Source organism: Vitis vinifera, chromosome 11, assembly GCF_030704535.1.
Source record: "Vitis vinifera cultivar Pinot Noir 40024 chromosome 11, ASM3070453v1".
NCBI lineage: Eukaryota > Viridiplantae > Streptophyta > Magnoliopsida > Vitales > Vitaceae > Vitis > Vitis vinifera.
Genome location: NC_081815.1, coordinates 931,570 through 948,468, shown reverse-complemented (window position 1 = coordinate 948,468; position 16,899 = coordinate 931,570). Strand labels below are relative to the sequence as shown.

Below are 16,899 nucleotides of genomic sequence, written 5' to 3'. Positions count from 1 at the left end.
TTGTAATTACTAAATATCAGTTCAAAAATTTTCTAAGGTAATTCTTAGGATCTATTTGAAAATATAAGAGTTGTTTGATAATTATTTTTTTTAAATAATTTTTTTAAATATAAAAAATATATTTTATGATGTTTTATAGACTATAAATCTATTTAAAAACCTGAAATATTTTTAATATGTGTATTTTAGAAATAAATTTTATGTCTAATTTTTTGTTTTTAATTATTTTTCATGTTTATGTAATTAATTTTTAAAACAATCAATAGAAAATATATGAAAACAGTTATTTAAAAATATAGTGTTTTATATTTTTAAAAATAAAAAACAAAAAATAATTTTTGATTATTAAATGTGTTTTTCTTATATATTTTTATTATAAACAATTTAAAATTATTCTAAAAAACAATTATCAAACAAACCCATAATCATTGAAAATTATTATTAAAAATAGCTCTGTGTTATTAAAAATAATTGTCAAACATAAAATTAATGTGCAATACAAAAATTTTAAATATATTTTTCGTGCTTTTAATTATTATCAAAGATAGGATTAGAAAAAAGACTTCTAAAATTCTTAAAAATTTGTTTTTAAATTAAAAAAAAAAATGTTTTTTATCCTTAAAAAACAGAGAAGTGTTTTCAAAGATAATTTTCAAACAACAACTCAATTTTTATAAGAAAACATTTTCAAGTAGAAAGTAACTCTAACCCTCCGAGAATCATTCTAAAATAGCTCAAATTTTTCATACCCTAATTCAAAAAATGTTGCGACCCTGTCGAACATGATGAATAGTTGATTACGTGATTTATTTAAGGATTGTCAATAATTATTGAGATGGGTACGATGTGGTGGTCCGGTGGAGATGGGAGGAGAGTAGAATACAAAAAATGAAAGCTGCTTTGCAGTAGACAAGTTGAGGTAAGCACCAAGGAAGCTTCTACTTTTATAAAGGCATGAATGCATGATTATTGATAGCCTCTTCTGTGTCATTGGTGTATGCCAAAGCTTCCCAGCCTGTCAATTCCCACAGGCGGTGGCTGTTGGGTCATGTGTGCTGGCTCGTGACCTTTCTGGCCTTTTCTTCAGTCAAAGTTTTGGGAAGCAAACACGTCTTTAATTTTTCTGTTTTAAAAATCTACTTCTCCATTCATACATGAAAAGTGTATTGTTTCGGATCGATCCTCGATTGGATTGATTGGACTGTCGAAATCACAATTATTGACTTAGCTCTTTGGTATACAAAATCAAAAGTGAATCTCTAAGCTATGCTTCTAAGAATATAAATATTTATAATTTATCTTAATAATTAAAATTTATATATTTAATAAAATTAAAAATATTAATAATTTAATAAAATGATGAAATATGTTTTAATTTTTAAAAATTTTAATAATATATAAATTATATATTTATGGTATAAAATTATAATCCACAGTGTCGGTAGCTTTTCTATTCAATAACCCACAGCCATATCAACAAGATTTGAGGCTACAAACTGGACTGTCGAAATCACAATTATTGACTTAGCTCTTTGGTATACAAAATCAAAAGTGAATCTCTAAGCTATGCTTCTAAGAATATAAATATTTATAATTTATCTTAATAATTAAAATTTATATATTTAATAAAATTAAAAATATTAATAATTTAATAAAATGATGAAATATGTTTTAATTTTTAAAAATTTTAATAATATATAAATTATATATTTATGGTATAAAATTATAATCCACAGTGTCGGTAGCTTTTCTATTCAATAACCCACAGCCATATCAACAAGATTTGAGGCTACAAACTGGGCATTTTGTAGGCGCTTTGGGTAGGTGTCTAGCCTTCAAAAGATTTAACGGGCTAGAAACTCAAAAACCCACAAAAGTCTTGACAGTGTGGGACACAACCCTAACCATCCACATAATGTGCTGAGTTATGGTCTGAGCCTAAATCAACTTGGACGGACATAAATGCAACTGTCTGCCCACCTATATACTGTATAGGCATCAGCCATGACCAACCATCAAATATAGTGTGGTGGTGATATAATGTAAAGTGGGGTATCTGTATTATTGCCCTTGTACTTTTATTCTTAGACTGCCCTTAGGATTAGGGTACATCACCTTGGCTCAATGTGACCAGTGGTCCAGTGCCCATGGCACTATTTGGGTTGGGCTTAGATTGGATCCTAAAGAATTTGAATCACATCACTCAGGCCCAATTGATTATTTGAAAACTAGGCCCATTTTTCAATGGGTAACTTTTAGAAATTTGTGAATTTGGTCAAAATAAATTCTAGCTATCACCTTATGAATTGACCTCAAGATGTTTGTATAAATAATAATAATAATGATAGATAGATAGAACCTTTTTTTTTCACCATTTTACAATAATAATAAATAAATACAAATAAACTTAATTAATCACCATTAAATTAAAATAATATGTCAATTATCATAACAAATTATTATTGTTATTTTTGGTAGAAGTACACCATCATTTAAAATAGAAGAGACAATTATGCTATAAAAATGTTTTAAAAAATTAAGATATTGAAAGGATTTTACAACTATAAAATTTAAAAACTTTAGAAATAATTTTTAAAGATAGAAGATAAGTCTATGTTTTTTTTATATATATATAAGAATATTTTTTATTTTTGGAGAAATAAAAAACAACTTATTCCGTAGATTTCGTTTTGAAAAAATTTAATCACTTTATTTTTGGAAATTTTAATAATTAAAAGCTTAAATAATAAAATTTATTCTCATAATCATTATTAAAAAAACCATAAAAAACAATGGAGGGGTGTTTGGATACAGTGATATAGAAAACAAAACAAGAAAAAAGACTCTCAGGAACGTCGCCGACTTAAACCGCAGCTTAGGCGTTAACGGACATTGGCGGGAAAAACTCAATAGCCGCAGAATTCGGCTTCCAAGGGAAGCATTTCTCAGTAACGAAACGAACCCCCTTCGGAACCATTGTATTTTAATCGCCGATTCTCATAATAGGGTCCGTGGATGACGATTTTGAGGTCTCGAGAAATAGTCCCAGTTGAAACCCTAAAGAAACGCTTCATGGATGATTCCACTTCCTCCAAGCCCAATGAGCCCTCAACTCCCAATTCTTCGCCTTCTCGCAATTCTCATTGTTCTGTCCAAGAGCCATATATGGGTGCCCATATGCCCGATTCCGGTTCACTTTCGGGTTCTGCGTCCAATCTCAGGCGGAGTCGTCGAATCGCTTCGAGATTGAGTCGCAGTGAGGGTTCCGGCGAAGTCGCGGCGTCCGGAGGGCGCCATAAAAGGAAGGGTGGTTCCGGAGTGAATCAGGTGTGCTCGGTTGAGGGGAGGTGTGAATCTGGTTCGGGGAATGCGAAAGGTCGGGTTCTGGGTTCTGATTCTGTTGGGGAGGAGGATGAGGTTTTGGAAGTGAAGGAAGGAGTCGAGATGGCAGAGAGGGGTTTGGGTGGATCGGAAATTACAGAGTTGGGGAGTAAAGAAGAAGAAAGGAAAGAGCCAAGTGTAAGTTTGGGTTCTGATTTGGGGAGTTTTGTGGAGAGGACTCAGAGGAGTGAAGATATGGTGACTGTGAAACAGTCCAAAGGAAAGAGAAAATTAAGCTTTGAGGCCAGTCCCTTGGATGATGAGGATAAAGGGTTTCTGGGTTTGCGGTCTGGGAAGAAAATCGTCAAGGAAATAATGTGTGGAGTCGATCGCATTGAGAGTGATGGTGGTAAGTATGTTGTTGAGCAAGAACGTGGAGGAGAAGATAAAGGTGTAAAGGTTCAGGGTCATGGAAATGGAGAGGCTGCTGTGGAAGAATTACAGAAAGACCCAAGTGCTAATGAGAATGGAAGTGTTAGGGGAAGGAGGAGATTCACTGGAGAAGAAAAGGGGAAGGGCAAATTGGTGGAGGATGATGAGCCACAGAATAGGATTGATGCAGTGGAATTGGATTTGAACTTGGAATTGAAGAATGTTATTGACAATATGAGTGCTGATGAAAATGATGCTGTTGAGGGTGGACAGAGATACAGCAGAGAAGAAAAAGGGAAGGGTATATTGATTAATGATGATTTAGCACCGAATGCAGTTAATCCTGTGGATTTTAATTTGGAATCTGAAGTTAAGAATTCGGTTGACACTGCAGTTTCAGAGTCTATTCAGTTGGAGGGCAATGTAGGATTACAGGTTCAGAATGAGGTTATACAGACTAGCGTGACAGGGATTGCATCAAGAGCAAGGACCCGGTTCCGAGATATAGCCAGACGAAATGCATCTCGATTTGCTCATTTTGCGCCTGAACAGGAGATGGAGAACCATCCCTCTCGTGAGGCTGAAATTCAAAGGCCATCAGAAGGAGGGGAGAAGGAAAATGAAGATTGGCCTGGTCCCTTTTCAACTGCTATGAAGATTATTAAGGACAGAGAAAAGAAGCAGAACACACAGCAGAATTCCAGTTCAGACAGAAACAGACCTGCACATGTGATATGGAGTCCTAGAAAGGTTAAGAGCAGTGAGTGCCCAAAACCATTGGCCCCCTCACTGCAAGAAATGTGCCTTGAAGTTCTTGCCCAGAATGGTGATGCAATCACCTCTCTTGAAAGTATCCCAGATGCACTGAGGCACAAACTAAGTCAGTTGCTCTGTGATTCTCGGAGAATGAACAGTCATATCCTTGAGCTCCTTGTCAGTGGATCACCTTTTGAGGTGTGTGTGAGGGATTGTTCATGGCTAACAGAGGAAGAGTTTGCAAGAATCTTTAAGCGTTGTGACACCAACAGCTTGACAGTATGTTTTCTTGTCTATATGATTGATGAAGATTAAATTTTGCACATATCTGATACTTATGAGATGAAGTCTGATATAATGTTGTTACTATTTTCTGTTGAACAGGAATTCAAACAGGGTAGTAACTCCATCTTATTTTAACACCTAGATATGAAAGGAAAAAAGAATCACATTTTGACTCATTGCCACACCAAGCCTCACTGGAATGTGTCATTTAATGGACTCAAGTTCTTATTTGTTATTGGTTTTAGTGTCATGCTGGTTTGATGCTGTAAAAGTTGTAATGTAGACAAATGACTGAGTCACCTTTCTGTGAACTTTAGTATTTATTTTTCTGCATTCAATATATCTATTGTTTGTTGAGAATTTTTTTCCCCATTAGGTCAGTAGGAGCTTAGGAGCTAAATATCTCCAATGGGGATTGCTGAATAAAAAGGTCATCTGTGTGTTTTTTTTTTTGTTTTTTGTTATCTTACCCCTTCGTGTAGGCTGCATTTTTATTGCACTGAAAATACAGCTTGCAGTTGTATTTTAATAAATAAAAAAAAAAAGAAGGCATCAAAGACACAACTAAGAGCTGCCTTTTTAAGGTTCCACTCAGCACATTGCTCCCAGCTGCATTTTCACCATTTCAGTTAGAAAACAGAATTAATGATATAAAACACAGCTGGGAGCTCTGTTTTTAGTGAAATAGAAACACACCTCCCAATTGCACTTTTTTTGGTTCACAAAAAATAAAAAAGTGCAGAAGAAAAAAGGAAAAGGAGGCCGATGTGGCAGAGCTGCCTCTGCCAGGTTGTCAATATGGCCAAAAGCGTAGTGCATGGAGGGTTATTTTGGAGCCATCCCTCTTTGAAGGGATTTTTTGCCCCCAAGCTCCTACATGGGAGCACTCTTTTTTTCTGCTAATTCTTTGGTGGCTTCCAACAAGACTACAAGTCAACTTATCTTAATTTAACTTTTTTGCAATGCATTATGGGAAGCTTCCCTAACTCATCCTTGACACCTTAATGGCCTTAATTCTTGGTAGTTTGTCTTGTATGTGTAGATATTCTTTCTTGGAAAATGGAAATTGGCTGATTTGCAATGTGACAACTTAGTTCTGTAAACATGTCTTCCTGATGTAATAAGAATTATCTTCTCATCCAAGGCCATTATGGTATATAGACTTGTAGCTTCTTATTATCTCTTAGTAAGTCATAACATTCTGGATAATCTGAATATATTTTGTTTTGTGGAATTAGGTGCTACAACTTGACCAATGTGGGCGGTGTATGACAGATTATGTTTTAAGGGCTACCTTTGATATGTTGTCAAATGGCCTTCCTGCATTAACAACTGTATCCCTAAAAGGTGCATGCCGTCTTTCAGATGCAGGGCTAAGAGCACTTGTTTCTTCTGCCCCCATGTTAAGATCTATAAATCTCAGCCAGTGCTCTCTTCTAACTTCCGCTTCTATTAAAAATTTAGCTGAGACATTGGGATCTGTTCTGAGAGAATTATATATTGATGATTGCCAAGGCATAGATGCTATGCTTATTCTATCGGCTCTGGAGAAACTAGAATGTTTGGAAGTGTTGTCGGTGGCAGGCATTCAAACTGTTTGTGATGATTTTATCTGGGAATTCATTAGTGTACATGGCCCCACTATGAAGGAGCTTGTTTTAACTGATTGTTCGTAAGTTCCTTAACATGTATTATTCCTTTTGGATGTAATTGAGTTCCGGATAACTGCTCATGCCCTGCTGCTGCTGCTTTAATTTGGTGCAGGAGATTGACTGATTTTTCTTTGAAAGCTATTGCTGAGACATGTCCTGAATTACGTGCACTTGACTTGGGTAACTTGTGCAAGTTGACGGATTCTGCATTTGGTTATCTTGCAAGTGGTTGTCAAGCAATGCAAACACTAAAACTCCGCTGCAATTCATTCAGGTTTTTACCACGTGTTAACCATGCAATACTTGTTGCTGACATATTATGAGAGCTTCCTTCCTTTTATAGCACCTAATTCTCCTCTTTGTTTGTTCATAGATATGGCTTCTTGGCATTGAATTGATGAATAATATACAAGTTATTGTTTTGTTTTGTTTTGTTTTGATCACATGTAGGTTTGGTGAATCCATGGTTTGGGTTATTGATGCCCTTGAGGCCTTGCTCAAGTGGTGAAGGGTTGGGCTGGGTTTGTGGGAGGTTCCATGTTCAGGTTTCAGTGGGGACAAAAAATGAAAAAAGGGAAAAAAGAAAATTACCTATCAAAAAAAAAAAATTGGTCTGGGTTATTGACTGAATCAATTTATTGCTGGTTTTGCATTGGTTATATGTGCTAGATTTTTCATTGGCTTGGCTATCTGAAACACTTTTTTGCTAAATTGCTGAAATGTAGATCATCTGGTGGTTACTTGGTTGAATTTGTGATTCTTGGGATTTTGTTGCTTACCAGAAAGTAACCTCTGCCAAGGAAACACTATATATTTTTCTAATGCTTTGTGAAATGAGAATATTTCCTGGAAACTACTGAAAAATGGTTTCCACTGTTTGGATGAGTCACAAGGCTTGTTGGAAAATAACTTATAGCATGGAGGCTTTGCCTATTGGTAGGGGTACTGATGACACATGCTACTCTTTATGTGGGTTTTGGTTATTGTTGAGGGCAATATTTTTTCAGTGGCAACCTCAATCATACATGTGGCAAGCATCTTTATGATACCATCTGTCAAGTATTTAAAGTTTTGCTTTTTTTTTTTTAACCTTTCTTTGTTGAAACATGTCCAACCTATACTGGAATATTGATGCTCACTGCACCAGTATTGGCAATGGATTTATTGTTCAATAATTTTTGTTTTGCCAGTGATGAAGCTATTGCTGCATTTCTAGAGATCTCGGGGGGGTCTTTAAAAGAGCTTTCTCTCAATAATGTTAGCAAGGTACCTTACTAGCTAAACTATATTCAGTTTCAGCTCTCTTCTCTCTCTCCTCTGTCTGTGTGTGTGTGTGCGAATTAGGGTGCTCCATTCTTGTCCAAGGAGTTCAATATTTGTCTGTATCATTTTCTGTCTGAATTTGCACAAAAGGATTTGAGCAATAGCCGCAATTATGTGATGCTGCTGCCCAATACGATGTACTCAATGTCATGCTAGCTTGAGTTCCTTCTTCTTTGGGGGGCTAAATCTTTAGCAGTGAACATAACCTGTAACATGGGTGCCATCTGAGTTCTAGGCCTTATGTTGAAGGGTTTCTGTTGTAGCCAGGCCTATTTGTCCCTCAATGATCTTCTTCGTACTTTTTTCATGGGGCATGTTTTCTTTCTACAGATTGGCCACAATACAGCCATATCACTTGCCAGACGCTCAAGAGAGTTGATACGTTTGGACCTATCTTGGTGTCGAAATTTGACAGATGGGGACCTGGGATTTATTGTGGATAGCTGCTTATCATTGAGGGTGCTTAAACTTTTTGGATGCACTCAGGTACTTAACCTTGTTAGGTTCTCTTCACACACAACTCCTAGTAATGCAAATTGTTGAGGTCCCTGATCAATATTTCTACCTTTTCTTGATAACATATATCATTAATAGGGTTAATTTTCATTCACCTCCCCTGAGGTTTTGGCTAAATATAACTACTCTCCATAGGTTTGAAATTTCATCATACACCTTACTTATTTTGAGTGAAAGGAGAGGTGAATAAAAATAAGAAATGAAAAAGATAGGGAAGTATTTGATGAAATTTCAAACCTATGTACCAGAAACCTTAGAGAAGGTGAAAAAAATTAACCCATAATTAATAAGATGTTTGCATTTTTTGCAGATTACAAATATGTTTGTGGATGGTCACTCAAATCCTCAGGTGGAAATCATCGGATTGAAGCTGACTCCGATATTGAAACATCTCAAGCTGACTGATCCTCAATCATTTCCACTGTAGTTTCTTCTGCTTCAGTGTGATTTCAGTTTTTGTATGGTGTTGCGATTGGTCTAAAACATTAAAGCATACCTGTCTGGTCAAGCCATCCTCCTTTGTTATTGTTAAAGGGGGTATGGGAAAGAAAGGAAGTACGGAAGCAATACTGTTTGCAGTATAACAATGAAGTGCGAATGGTAGAATTTTGTAGGAAAGGCAGCTCAGTGAGTGGTATGCTTCCTTTATCCACTCTAGCAGACATGGATGTCTGTAACATTTGAGTCAATATGTTGACTTCCCAACTGGTTACTGTTAACAAATACAGAACCATGTCCCTTTTTCCATACCCTGCAGCCATGTGAAGAGGCAGCCCACACCCCCCATACCTTTTAGTAGGGCTTCTAGAGACTAGTTCTGATTGGAAATTGTTTTCAAAAATAGTTCTAAAAAAATAATGATGTTTTGTGAGATAATAGTCTGTTTGGATTTTACTTGTTTTCTATGTTTTTAAAACAACCCTCCAAAATAAATAAAAATGACTTAAAAGTAATTAAAACATATTTTCAGAAAATATAATATTTTAAGTTTTTAAGAAATGAAAAATGGTTTTTTTTGTTGTTAAATATGTTTTCTTATTTTTTTATTCTTAAGACTCTTGGCTGATATTAACCATATCTTTGTTAAGATATTTCAACAAATTTCTTCTTCCTAGTTTTAGACTTTCCAACAAAATAAAAATAAAAAATAAAAAAAATAGATCCTTTTCTAGTTTAGATTTGTAAAAGGAATATTATAATTGTTATAATCATTAATGGCGTTATGGTCATTGTGGTGTTTGTTCTACTCTTCAGCTAATATGAAGCCTTCATGAGTTACAATTATTAATTATCAGTTTGGATACTTAATAAAGATTAAGTATCAACATAATAAAGATTAAATAATTTTAAAATATATAAGTTTTTAACTAATTTTAATTATAATTTATTTTCTTTAATATTTTTGGGCAATCAAACATTAGAAAATCATTTAAATTTTTTTTTCTTTAATATTTTCTAAAAATCAAACATAACCTTAATATTGAACTTTTTAAAATTAAATCACTTGTACCGATTATAAATTTATTTTATTTATTTAGATGAATTATAAAATTTTATTAACTCTTTATTTTATCTCATGTTTATCTTTATCTTAAGTCCTATCTCTTAAATATTTTCTAAAATATAGATTTTTTGAAATAATAATTGAGGTTTTATTCCTAAAATAGTGAAAAAATCTGCAATTAATCTTGACCCTTTTCCAATTTATGGCTTGATACTGCAAATAATTATCCTTTTATATTTTATTTTCTTCCACATTTATCATAATAATTTTTATTTTAAAATATTAAAAACGTAAATTATCGATTATTAAATATTAAAATAAGAATTAATTTTATTGATGGCCCTCAAATTTTGACCTCATAAATTTGAAATTTTATTAAAAATCTTATGAGTAAATTGTATTTAACCAAAACCATGATGAATGAAGTTAACCCTTAAAATAATTAATAAAAATAAATTTTTAAATATTTTATAAAGTTTAAATACTACATACAAATTTGCAGATAAGACGATAAGAGATGATAGCAAATAGCAATATCGTTAAGGAAAAAGTTATGACCTCTTGAAACTCGATTCTTGTACTAGGAATTGAAAATTTTAGAATTATTTTATCAAATTCTTGCAAATCTTTTCCTTATTTTGTCAAATTCTTTGAAATCTTTTCCATTTCTGAATTCCATTTATTCCAATCACTAGATTAAAGGATTGCAAATCAAGATTTTTTCCCCCCGGCCAGATTCCTTCATTCCAATCAGAGTCTAAAAGAGAAAAAGTTAAGACAGTTTGGTTTGTGTAGAAGGATGTCAAGTACATGTCGCCTAAGTCTCTCTCTACGCTCTTGAAAGGGTTAGCGCCAATTAAGAGAGTTTTGTTTGATTTCCGTACCAACTACCACTCCCGCTCCTTCAACTACCTTTTGAATTGTTGTTCTTCTCTACCAGACCTTAGTCGAATCCATGCTTTGGTTGTGACAAATGGGTGCGGTCAAAACCTCCTCCTTTCAACAAAGCTTATCATCACGGCATGCTGCTTGGCTCCGACAATGGACTATGCTCGGAAGATGTTTGATCAAATGCCTAAAAGGGATGTTTTCCTTTGGAACACCCTGATTCGGGGTTATGCGGATGCGGGTCCATGCGAAGAAGCTTTGGCTCTTTACAGTAACATGCATGGTGCTGGGTTGTTTCCCGATAACTATACTTTCCCTTTTGTGGTTCGGTCTTGTGCGGTTTTGTCGGCTTTGAGGGAAGGGAAGGAGGTTCATTGTAACATAGTCAAGCATGGGTTTGATTCGGATGTGTTTGTGCAGAGCTCTTTGGTTGCTATGTATTCTCAGAGTGGAGAGACTTTGGGGATGGAGCTGGTTTTTGGTGAAATGGTTGTAAGGAACATTGTTTCTTGGACAGCGGTGATTGCGGGTTATGTGCAAAACCGGTATTTTAAAGAGGGGTTGGGTGTTTTTAGGGAGATGGTGGGGTCAGGGACTCAGCCGAATGCGGTTACACTTGTGAGCGTCCTTCCTGCTTGTGCTGGTTTAGAGTTTTTGAATTTAGGAAAGTTGATTCATGGGTATGGCATTAAATTGGGCGTGGATCCAGATGTCTCACTGACGAACGCTTTGATTGCATTGTATGGTAAGTGTGGGAATGTTGAGACAGCCAGATCCTTGTTTGATGGGATGGTGGTTCAGAATCTGGTGTCTTGGAATGCCATGATTGCTGCTTATGAACAGAATAATGCTGGTGCTAATGCGGTCAAGCTCTTTCGAAGGATGCAAGCTGAAAAGGTAGACTTTGACTACATTACGATGGTTAGTGTTATTTCGGCATGTGCTAGTTTGGGAGCCTTAAATACTGGAAGGTGGATGCATGAGCTTGTCAAAAGAAAAGGCCTTGAAATCAATGTCTCAATCACAAATGCACTCATCGACATGTATGCAAAATGTGGAAATATAGATTTGGCCAGGGAAGTTTTTGAGAGGTTACCTTGTAGAAGCGTTGTATCTTGGACTTCAATGATAGGAGCTTGTGCGTCTCATGGGCATGGGGAGGATGCCCTCAAGCTCTTCTCACGAATGAAGGACGAGGGAGTTAAACCAAACAGCTTCACCTTTGCTGCTGTTTTTACTGCTTGTAGACATTCAGGACTTGTAGAAGAAGGAAGGAAGCATTTTGAGAGCATGATGAGAGATTACTCAATCATGCCTGGTGTAGAACACTGTGCCTGTATGGTTGATCTTCTTGGTCGAGCAGGTTCTTTGATGGAGGCTTATGAGTTTATTGATAAGATGCCAGTTGAACCAGATGTGAGTGTTTGGGGAGCTCTGCTTGGTTCTTGCAGAATTCATAGCAATCTTGAGCTTGCTGAGCTGGTGGCAGAGAAGTTGTTCCTATTGGATCCTCAAACTGTTACTTTCTATGTCCTCATGTCAAATATTTATGCTGAAGCTGGTAGGTGGGAAGATGCAGCTAGATTGCGGAAACTAATGGAGGAAAGGGAGTTGAAAAAGATACCTGGTCATAGTTTGGTTGAGGTAAATCGGAGGTTCCATACATTTCTATCAGGTTCAAGGTCTCAATCCTCTTTGAGAGGCTCAATCAACTAGATTATACTTATGTGAAGAATTGATTCCAAAAACTTGAAAGGAATGCATAATCAGATGAAGGATTTTGGTTTTCAGGAGTGTGCAAAGCAATCAGGTCATACAATTCTGGGTACAGCCTCTATAAATCCCATCAGAATGGTGATAGGAAATGTTTCCTTCATTTTGTTGAAAAGTTGAAGATTCAACCAATTCATTTATTTCTGTACATTTATTGTAGCACATCAAATGTTTTTACATAAAAAGGACAAGGTTGGGACTCAAAGATATATTAAGTTATCAAGAACCAAATTCATGTAACAGTTCCTGGCTACCCTCACAGGAACGAATTCAGATCTTTCAAAGTTAATCCTTGTCTTAACTTGAGGGTGCTCCTATAAATCTGTATCACATCATGAATCCCTGCTCAAAAGATGCATAACAAACGTTGAGTAAAATCTTGAACAACAGACATGCTCTAGAGTGCCAATGCTAAGAATCCTCTATTTTTGCTCCAGGGAGTAAAAGGTCTCTCCTGGTCACTTAAATTTTTGTGTGCCTAGTTCAAGTATCAGTCTTTCAACTGTCTCACTGGTGTGCCTTAACTCTTAAGAGTTGGGTAACAGAATCTCTTTTTGCAGGAGGGAGACCACCCAACCTTTTACATTTTTCTGTTATTGATAACTCTCGCATATTTTTCTATGTAAAATCTTCTGAAACATCATAGAAATGTGTCTTCTATTGGTCTTGTAAAATTTAAGTGAAATCCCTTCAGAAATACAGTTCTCTATGTTCTTTCAATGTTTCAAGTTTTTTATGACAGATCTGATCATTATTCTCCAAACTGTTACATCGTATCATGTCTCCTTTACTTGCTCGGATTCTTATGTTTCTCATGTCATCTTTCACCTCTTTGTCACAAACGGATTAGATATTTGAGTCATTGTCTTGTATGCTTTGAGGTACATTTTTTTTACCTGTATGTACAATGGACACATATTATTCCTTTTTCTTGTCTTTTCTGTTCCTTATTTCCTGGTAAATTCTTCTTCAATACAGATTTCATGTTGGGTAAGCTGTATTTCATAGTAACTAAATGGAGGTTTATCATGGAACTAATTTAAGCAGCAGAAAATTGTCTTCTATCTGAGGCCTATAGGCTGTAAAGTATATTCCGTTCATGGAAATTTTGAATAGATAATCTTGTGCAAAAGAAAGATACGTCAAAATTCCAGTCATTTTTTTTTTGGAAGTATAAATCCTACAAGGAATTCTTTATAATTATGATTGAGATAATCGGAAATTAGAGCTAATGAGGCCTGTCAAGTAGTAACAGGTGAAGCTTTCTTACATTCCAGCCAGATTTGCGTTTTTAGCATCCAGTTTCTCTCCTGACACAGCCTTCATTCATCATTGTCGTTCTCTTTGAAGCTCAGAAGTAATATTCTAAGTTGGATCATCCTCTTCATTAGGACTAAAAACTTCCTGAGTCTTGTTTCTTTGTACAAATGAAACATAGTGTTTTTTTTCCTCTTTTGCTTTGCTAGGCCTGCACCGTCCCAATCTTGGGTGCACTGTAAACATCAAGTATTGGATGGTCTGTATGAACAATGATTTCCCTTTCCGTACAAACAATTGAAAAAAATTGTGTTGAATAAGTTCTATGTCCTGAAGCAAAGCAAGTAGGTTTGCTCCTGTAACAGTTGAGAGCTTGCCACTTCCACCATCTGATGGAGAATATAGAAGTTGTGTCAGTGCATCATGAATAAAAAGAGATGAACAGAACTGAGACCAGAAGCATGAATTCAGTGAACACAACAGGTATTACCTCAAAGCCCATTTTTTGGTACAGTTCTTGTGCAGGTCCATTATTTCTATGCACATGCACAAATACCTGTTCTACACCTAGAGCATGAAGATAGAATTTATCATGGTGGCAATCCCATTTCATTTCATTTTATACGCTAGTTCAAATATCTGAAGGGTGAATTCATGTTTTATCTTACCAATTGATTTGGCTGATTCAACAGCAAAATGCAACATATTGCTTGCAATGCCCTGGCGGCGCACTGATTTGGCAACACATAAGTTTGCAACATAACCATATTTGCTTGATCTAGTTCTGTTGATGCTGCAGAAAAGAGGAGCCTTAACCTGTTCCTGTGAGATGAAATTATACCAGTTCCAGTTAACGGAAGCATTGGGTTGTACTCAATAAGAGGTAGATTAACACTTGGAATTTAGATGGATCAAACATGAAGCATTGTACCCCTGGAAAGGTATCTCCATTCAACAAATATCGGATGCTCAAATCGAGGGTTCCTACTACACTTTTCAGTACTGTTTGTTTTACACCCCTCTCTTCCTTCTTTACCTGATAATTCTGAAGCAATTAACATAATTCTATATTGTCTTCACAATATTGGATTTAAATGCGTATACTATATAAATAATAGCAGATTTATAATATTTTCTGAAAACAACATACTGCCACAATGCAGGTGTATTTCTGGTCATTTTGTCCTCTGCATCGTCTTTTTAATGCATTGAACTCCTACACAGTTAGAGGAAACATTAAAAATTATGTGCATTATATGCAATCCATACATTTATATTGAAAGAAAGATGACAACCTGCTCTGCAAATTTCCTTTTGTAGTTTTCAGCATATCTGTGACACCAAGCAGAGTTGGGATCAGTAATGTCCATTTTTTTGCACTTGTATGTATGAAGGCACTTGCGCAGCCCATTGTAGGTTGCCCACATCCATAGTGGGACTGAATCCCACCTCTGGCAGGGTCTTCTGGTGTTGATTTTCCCAGAAATCTAAACTTTTTTGTTAAGAGTAGACACTGAAAGTATGAAACAATTCCTTCAAGTGGCCTTCTTTAGACTCTGAGCTTATTTCTGGCATAAAATGGCAGGTCTAGATGGCCGCATATATGCCATTTAGGCTGCATATATGCCATTTATGCATATCTTTAGATGGTAAATCATCCATTGGACCTCAGATTCCATCTTTTAGATTGAAAATTTAGTTTTGTCAATATGTAGGACGAACCTTTCATTTGGTCTACCCTCCCAGTGACTTTCTGCTCGCAGCCATGCTGCTGTCTACCACAGAATCACAACACAGTCACCACTATAATTTATTCATGAACACAAATAGAATACCCTTTTAGCATTTCATGGTTTGGAGTAATCCATAGCCTACCCAGTATTCTTCATCCAGCACAGCCGCTCGTGCCATGAATGGTCCAAACTCAGCCCTGCTCCCTTCATTGAATTCTTCATCTGACGGCTGCAGCTGGTCAAATTGGAGATTGGATGGCCTTTCTGTTCTAAACTGAGGAACAGATGGTGCCTGAATCTCTATTGAGAATTCTTCCTTCTTCCTTGTTGAGGAGTTAGAATCCATTGCCCTGTTGATTCAAGGAAAGTTTCAAGGATCTCATGAATTCAAAATGAATGGAACAGAAACATGTTTCTGTGAATAACAAATATTAGGGAAATGAAACCATCGAAAATTATTCTCTAGAACTCACAATTTGTTCCTCTGCATCAGAAAATGAAAATTCTGCAAGAACAAACTCAAAATTCTATTGAAGCGAAAGAAAGGAAATATACATTGTCCAGGAGGCAGAAACCCTGTGAAGATGACGATAATCCCTTGTCCCATTTTGTGAAAGTATTGACAAACACGGTCTGTGAAGTGCAATGGTCAACATCAAAGCTTGCTTTCTCCAGAGTAATCTTGACAGAAAAAACAGTTCTTGAAGCTTTCTTATCTCACTGGGGGAAGTGTAGGTATGGAGTTTGATTCCCGCTAACAATAAGGGAGGCGGTTAAACCAAGAAAATTGAGAAAATACTACGGAAATGACACCAGGCTTACCTGCCTGCAAGTCAAATGGCTGGCCATTGAGAGAGGACAAGGACAAGTCTATGAAGACGCTCATGAGGGAGAGGAACCTGGTGGTCCATGGTCTTCTTGAGACCAACACCACCAACACTCCCACACCTCAAAAAAAAATAATAATAAAAAAATAATAATAATAATAATGGAAGAAGAAAAAGGAAAGGAGTGTTTTAAAGATTGAAGTTTGATGATTTGCAATCACCTCAAAGATCTTAATCACTCCCAAGGTCCCCACTCCCTCAACATCCAATCTTCAAGGCTTAAGCTACTGGCTTTTCACATTCTGTTAACTGCCATAAGCAGTTTTGGCTTGTTCCATGTAGAAGAGTGGTTTGACTGGTGAAGGTAAGAGCTGAGGGTGAAGATTAAATTCAATGCTAGAACATATGGTTGAAAGAGAAACTTGCAGCTGCAGTAATTTAATGTTCTCAGGCTATATTTGGTTGGTTTGGTTATATTTGGATACTCTACGAGATAAAATAAGAAAATATATGTTTATATATATATATATATATATATATATATATATATATATATATATATATATATATATATATATATATTATATCTTATTCCATATTTGAACGATAATGATATAAGATAATTCATCTTG

The 16,899-nt window shown here is 35.7% G+C and overlaps 3 protein-coding genes across 3 annotated transcripts; 2 read left to right on the top strand and 1 right to left on the bottom strand.

The window, feature by feature from the left end:
* Positions 1 to 2,803: 2,803 nt before the first annotated feature.
* On the top strand, positions 2,804 to 9,186 carry LOC100244043 (uncharacterized). The gene is made up of 6 exons (XM_002278111.5): positions 2,804 to 4,788; positions 6,033 to 6,466; positions 6,559 to 6,720; positions 7,637 to 7,712; positions 8,100 to 8,255; positions 8,596 to 9,186. The coding sequence occupies exons 1-6, from the start codon at positions 3,016 to 3,018 to the stop codon at positions 8,710 to 8,712; spliced, it is 2,718 nt and encodes a 905-aa protein (XP_002278147.1). The 5' UTR covers positions 2,804 to 3,015; the 3' UTR covers positions 8,713 to 9,186.
* Positions 9,187 to 10,288: 1,102 nt separating this feature from the next.
* On the top strand, positions 10,289 to 12,751 carry LOC100249213 (pentatricopeptide repeat-containing protein At1g11290, chloroplastic). Its single transcript, XM_002278092.2, has one exon. The coding sequence runs from the start codon at positions 10,600 to 10,602 to the stop codon at positions 12,391 to 12,393; it is 1,794 nt and encodes a 597-aa protein (XP_002278128.1). The 5' UTR covers positions 10,289 to 10,599; the 3' UTR covers positions 12,394 to 12,751.
* Positions 12,752 to 13,588: 837 nt separating this feature from the next.
* Positions 13,589 to 16,401, bottom strand: LOC100254310 (GCN5-related N-acetyltransferase 6, chloroplastic). Its single transcript, XM_059740579.1, has 9 exons — positions 15,996 to 16,401; positions 15,583 to 15,790; positions 15,430 to 15,482; positions 15,003 to 15,039; positions 14,858 to 14,923; positions 14,639 to 14,743; positions 14,376 to 14,529; positions 14,198 to 14,274; positions 13,589 to 14,096 (listed from the first exon to the last, which is right to left on the bottom strand). The coding sequence occupies exons 1-9, from the start codon at positions 16,094 to 16,096 to the stop codon at positions 14,031 to 14,033; spliced, it is 867 nt and encodes a 288-aa protein (XP_059596562.1). The 5' UTR covers positions 16,097 to 16,401; the 3' UTR covers positions 13,589 to 14,030.
* Positions 16,402 to 16,899: the final 498 nt, after the last annotated feature.

Coding starts and splice junctions, on each gene's coding strand:
- LOC100254310 (XM_059740579.1), bottom strand. CDS start 16,096: ATGTTGACCATTGCACTTCACAGACCGTGTTTGTCAATACTTTCACAA. Junction 15,791..15,995: donor GTTTCTGCCTCCTGGACAAT/GTATATTTCCTT, acceptor TTGAATCAACAG/GGCAATGGATTCTAACTCCT. Junction 14,744..14,857: donor AATACACCTGCATTGTGGCA/GTATGTTGTTTT, acceptor CAGAATTATCAG/GTAAAGAAGGAAGAGAGGGG.
- LOC100244043 (XM_002278111.5), top strand. CDS start 3,016: ATGACGATTTTGAGGTCTCGAGAAATAGTCCCAGTTGAAACCCTAAAG. Junction 4,789..6,032: donor GTGACACCAACAGCTTGACA/GTATGTTTTCTT, acceptor TTGTGGAATTAG/GTGCTACAACTTGACCAATG. Junction 7,713..8,099: donor CTCTCAATAATGTTAGCAAG/GTACCTTACTAG, acceptor TTCTTTCTACAG/ATTGGCCACAATACAGCCAT.
- LOC100249213 (XM_002278092.2), top strand. CDS start 10,600: ATGTCGCCTAAGTCTCTCTCTACGCTCTTGAAAGGGTTAGCGCCAATT.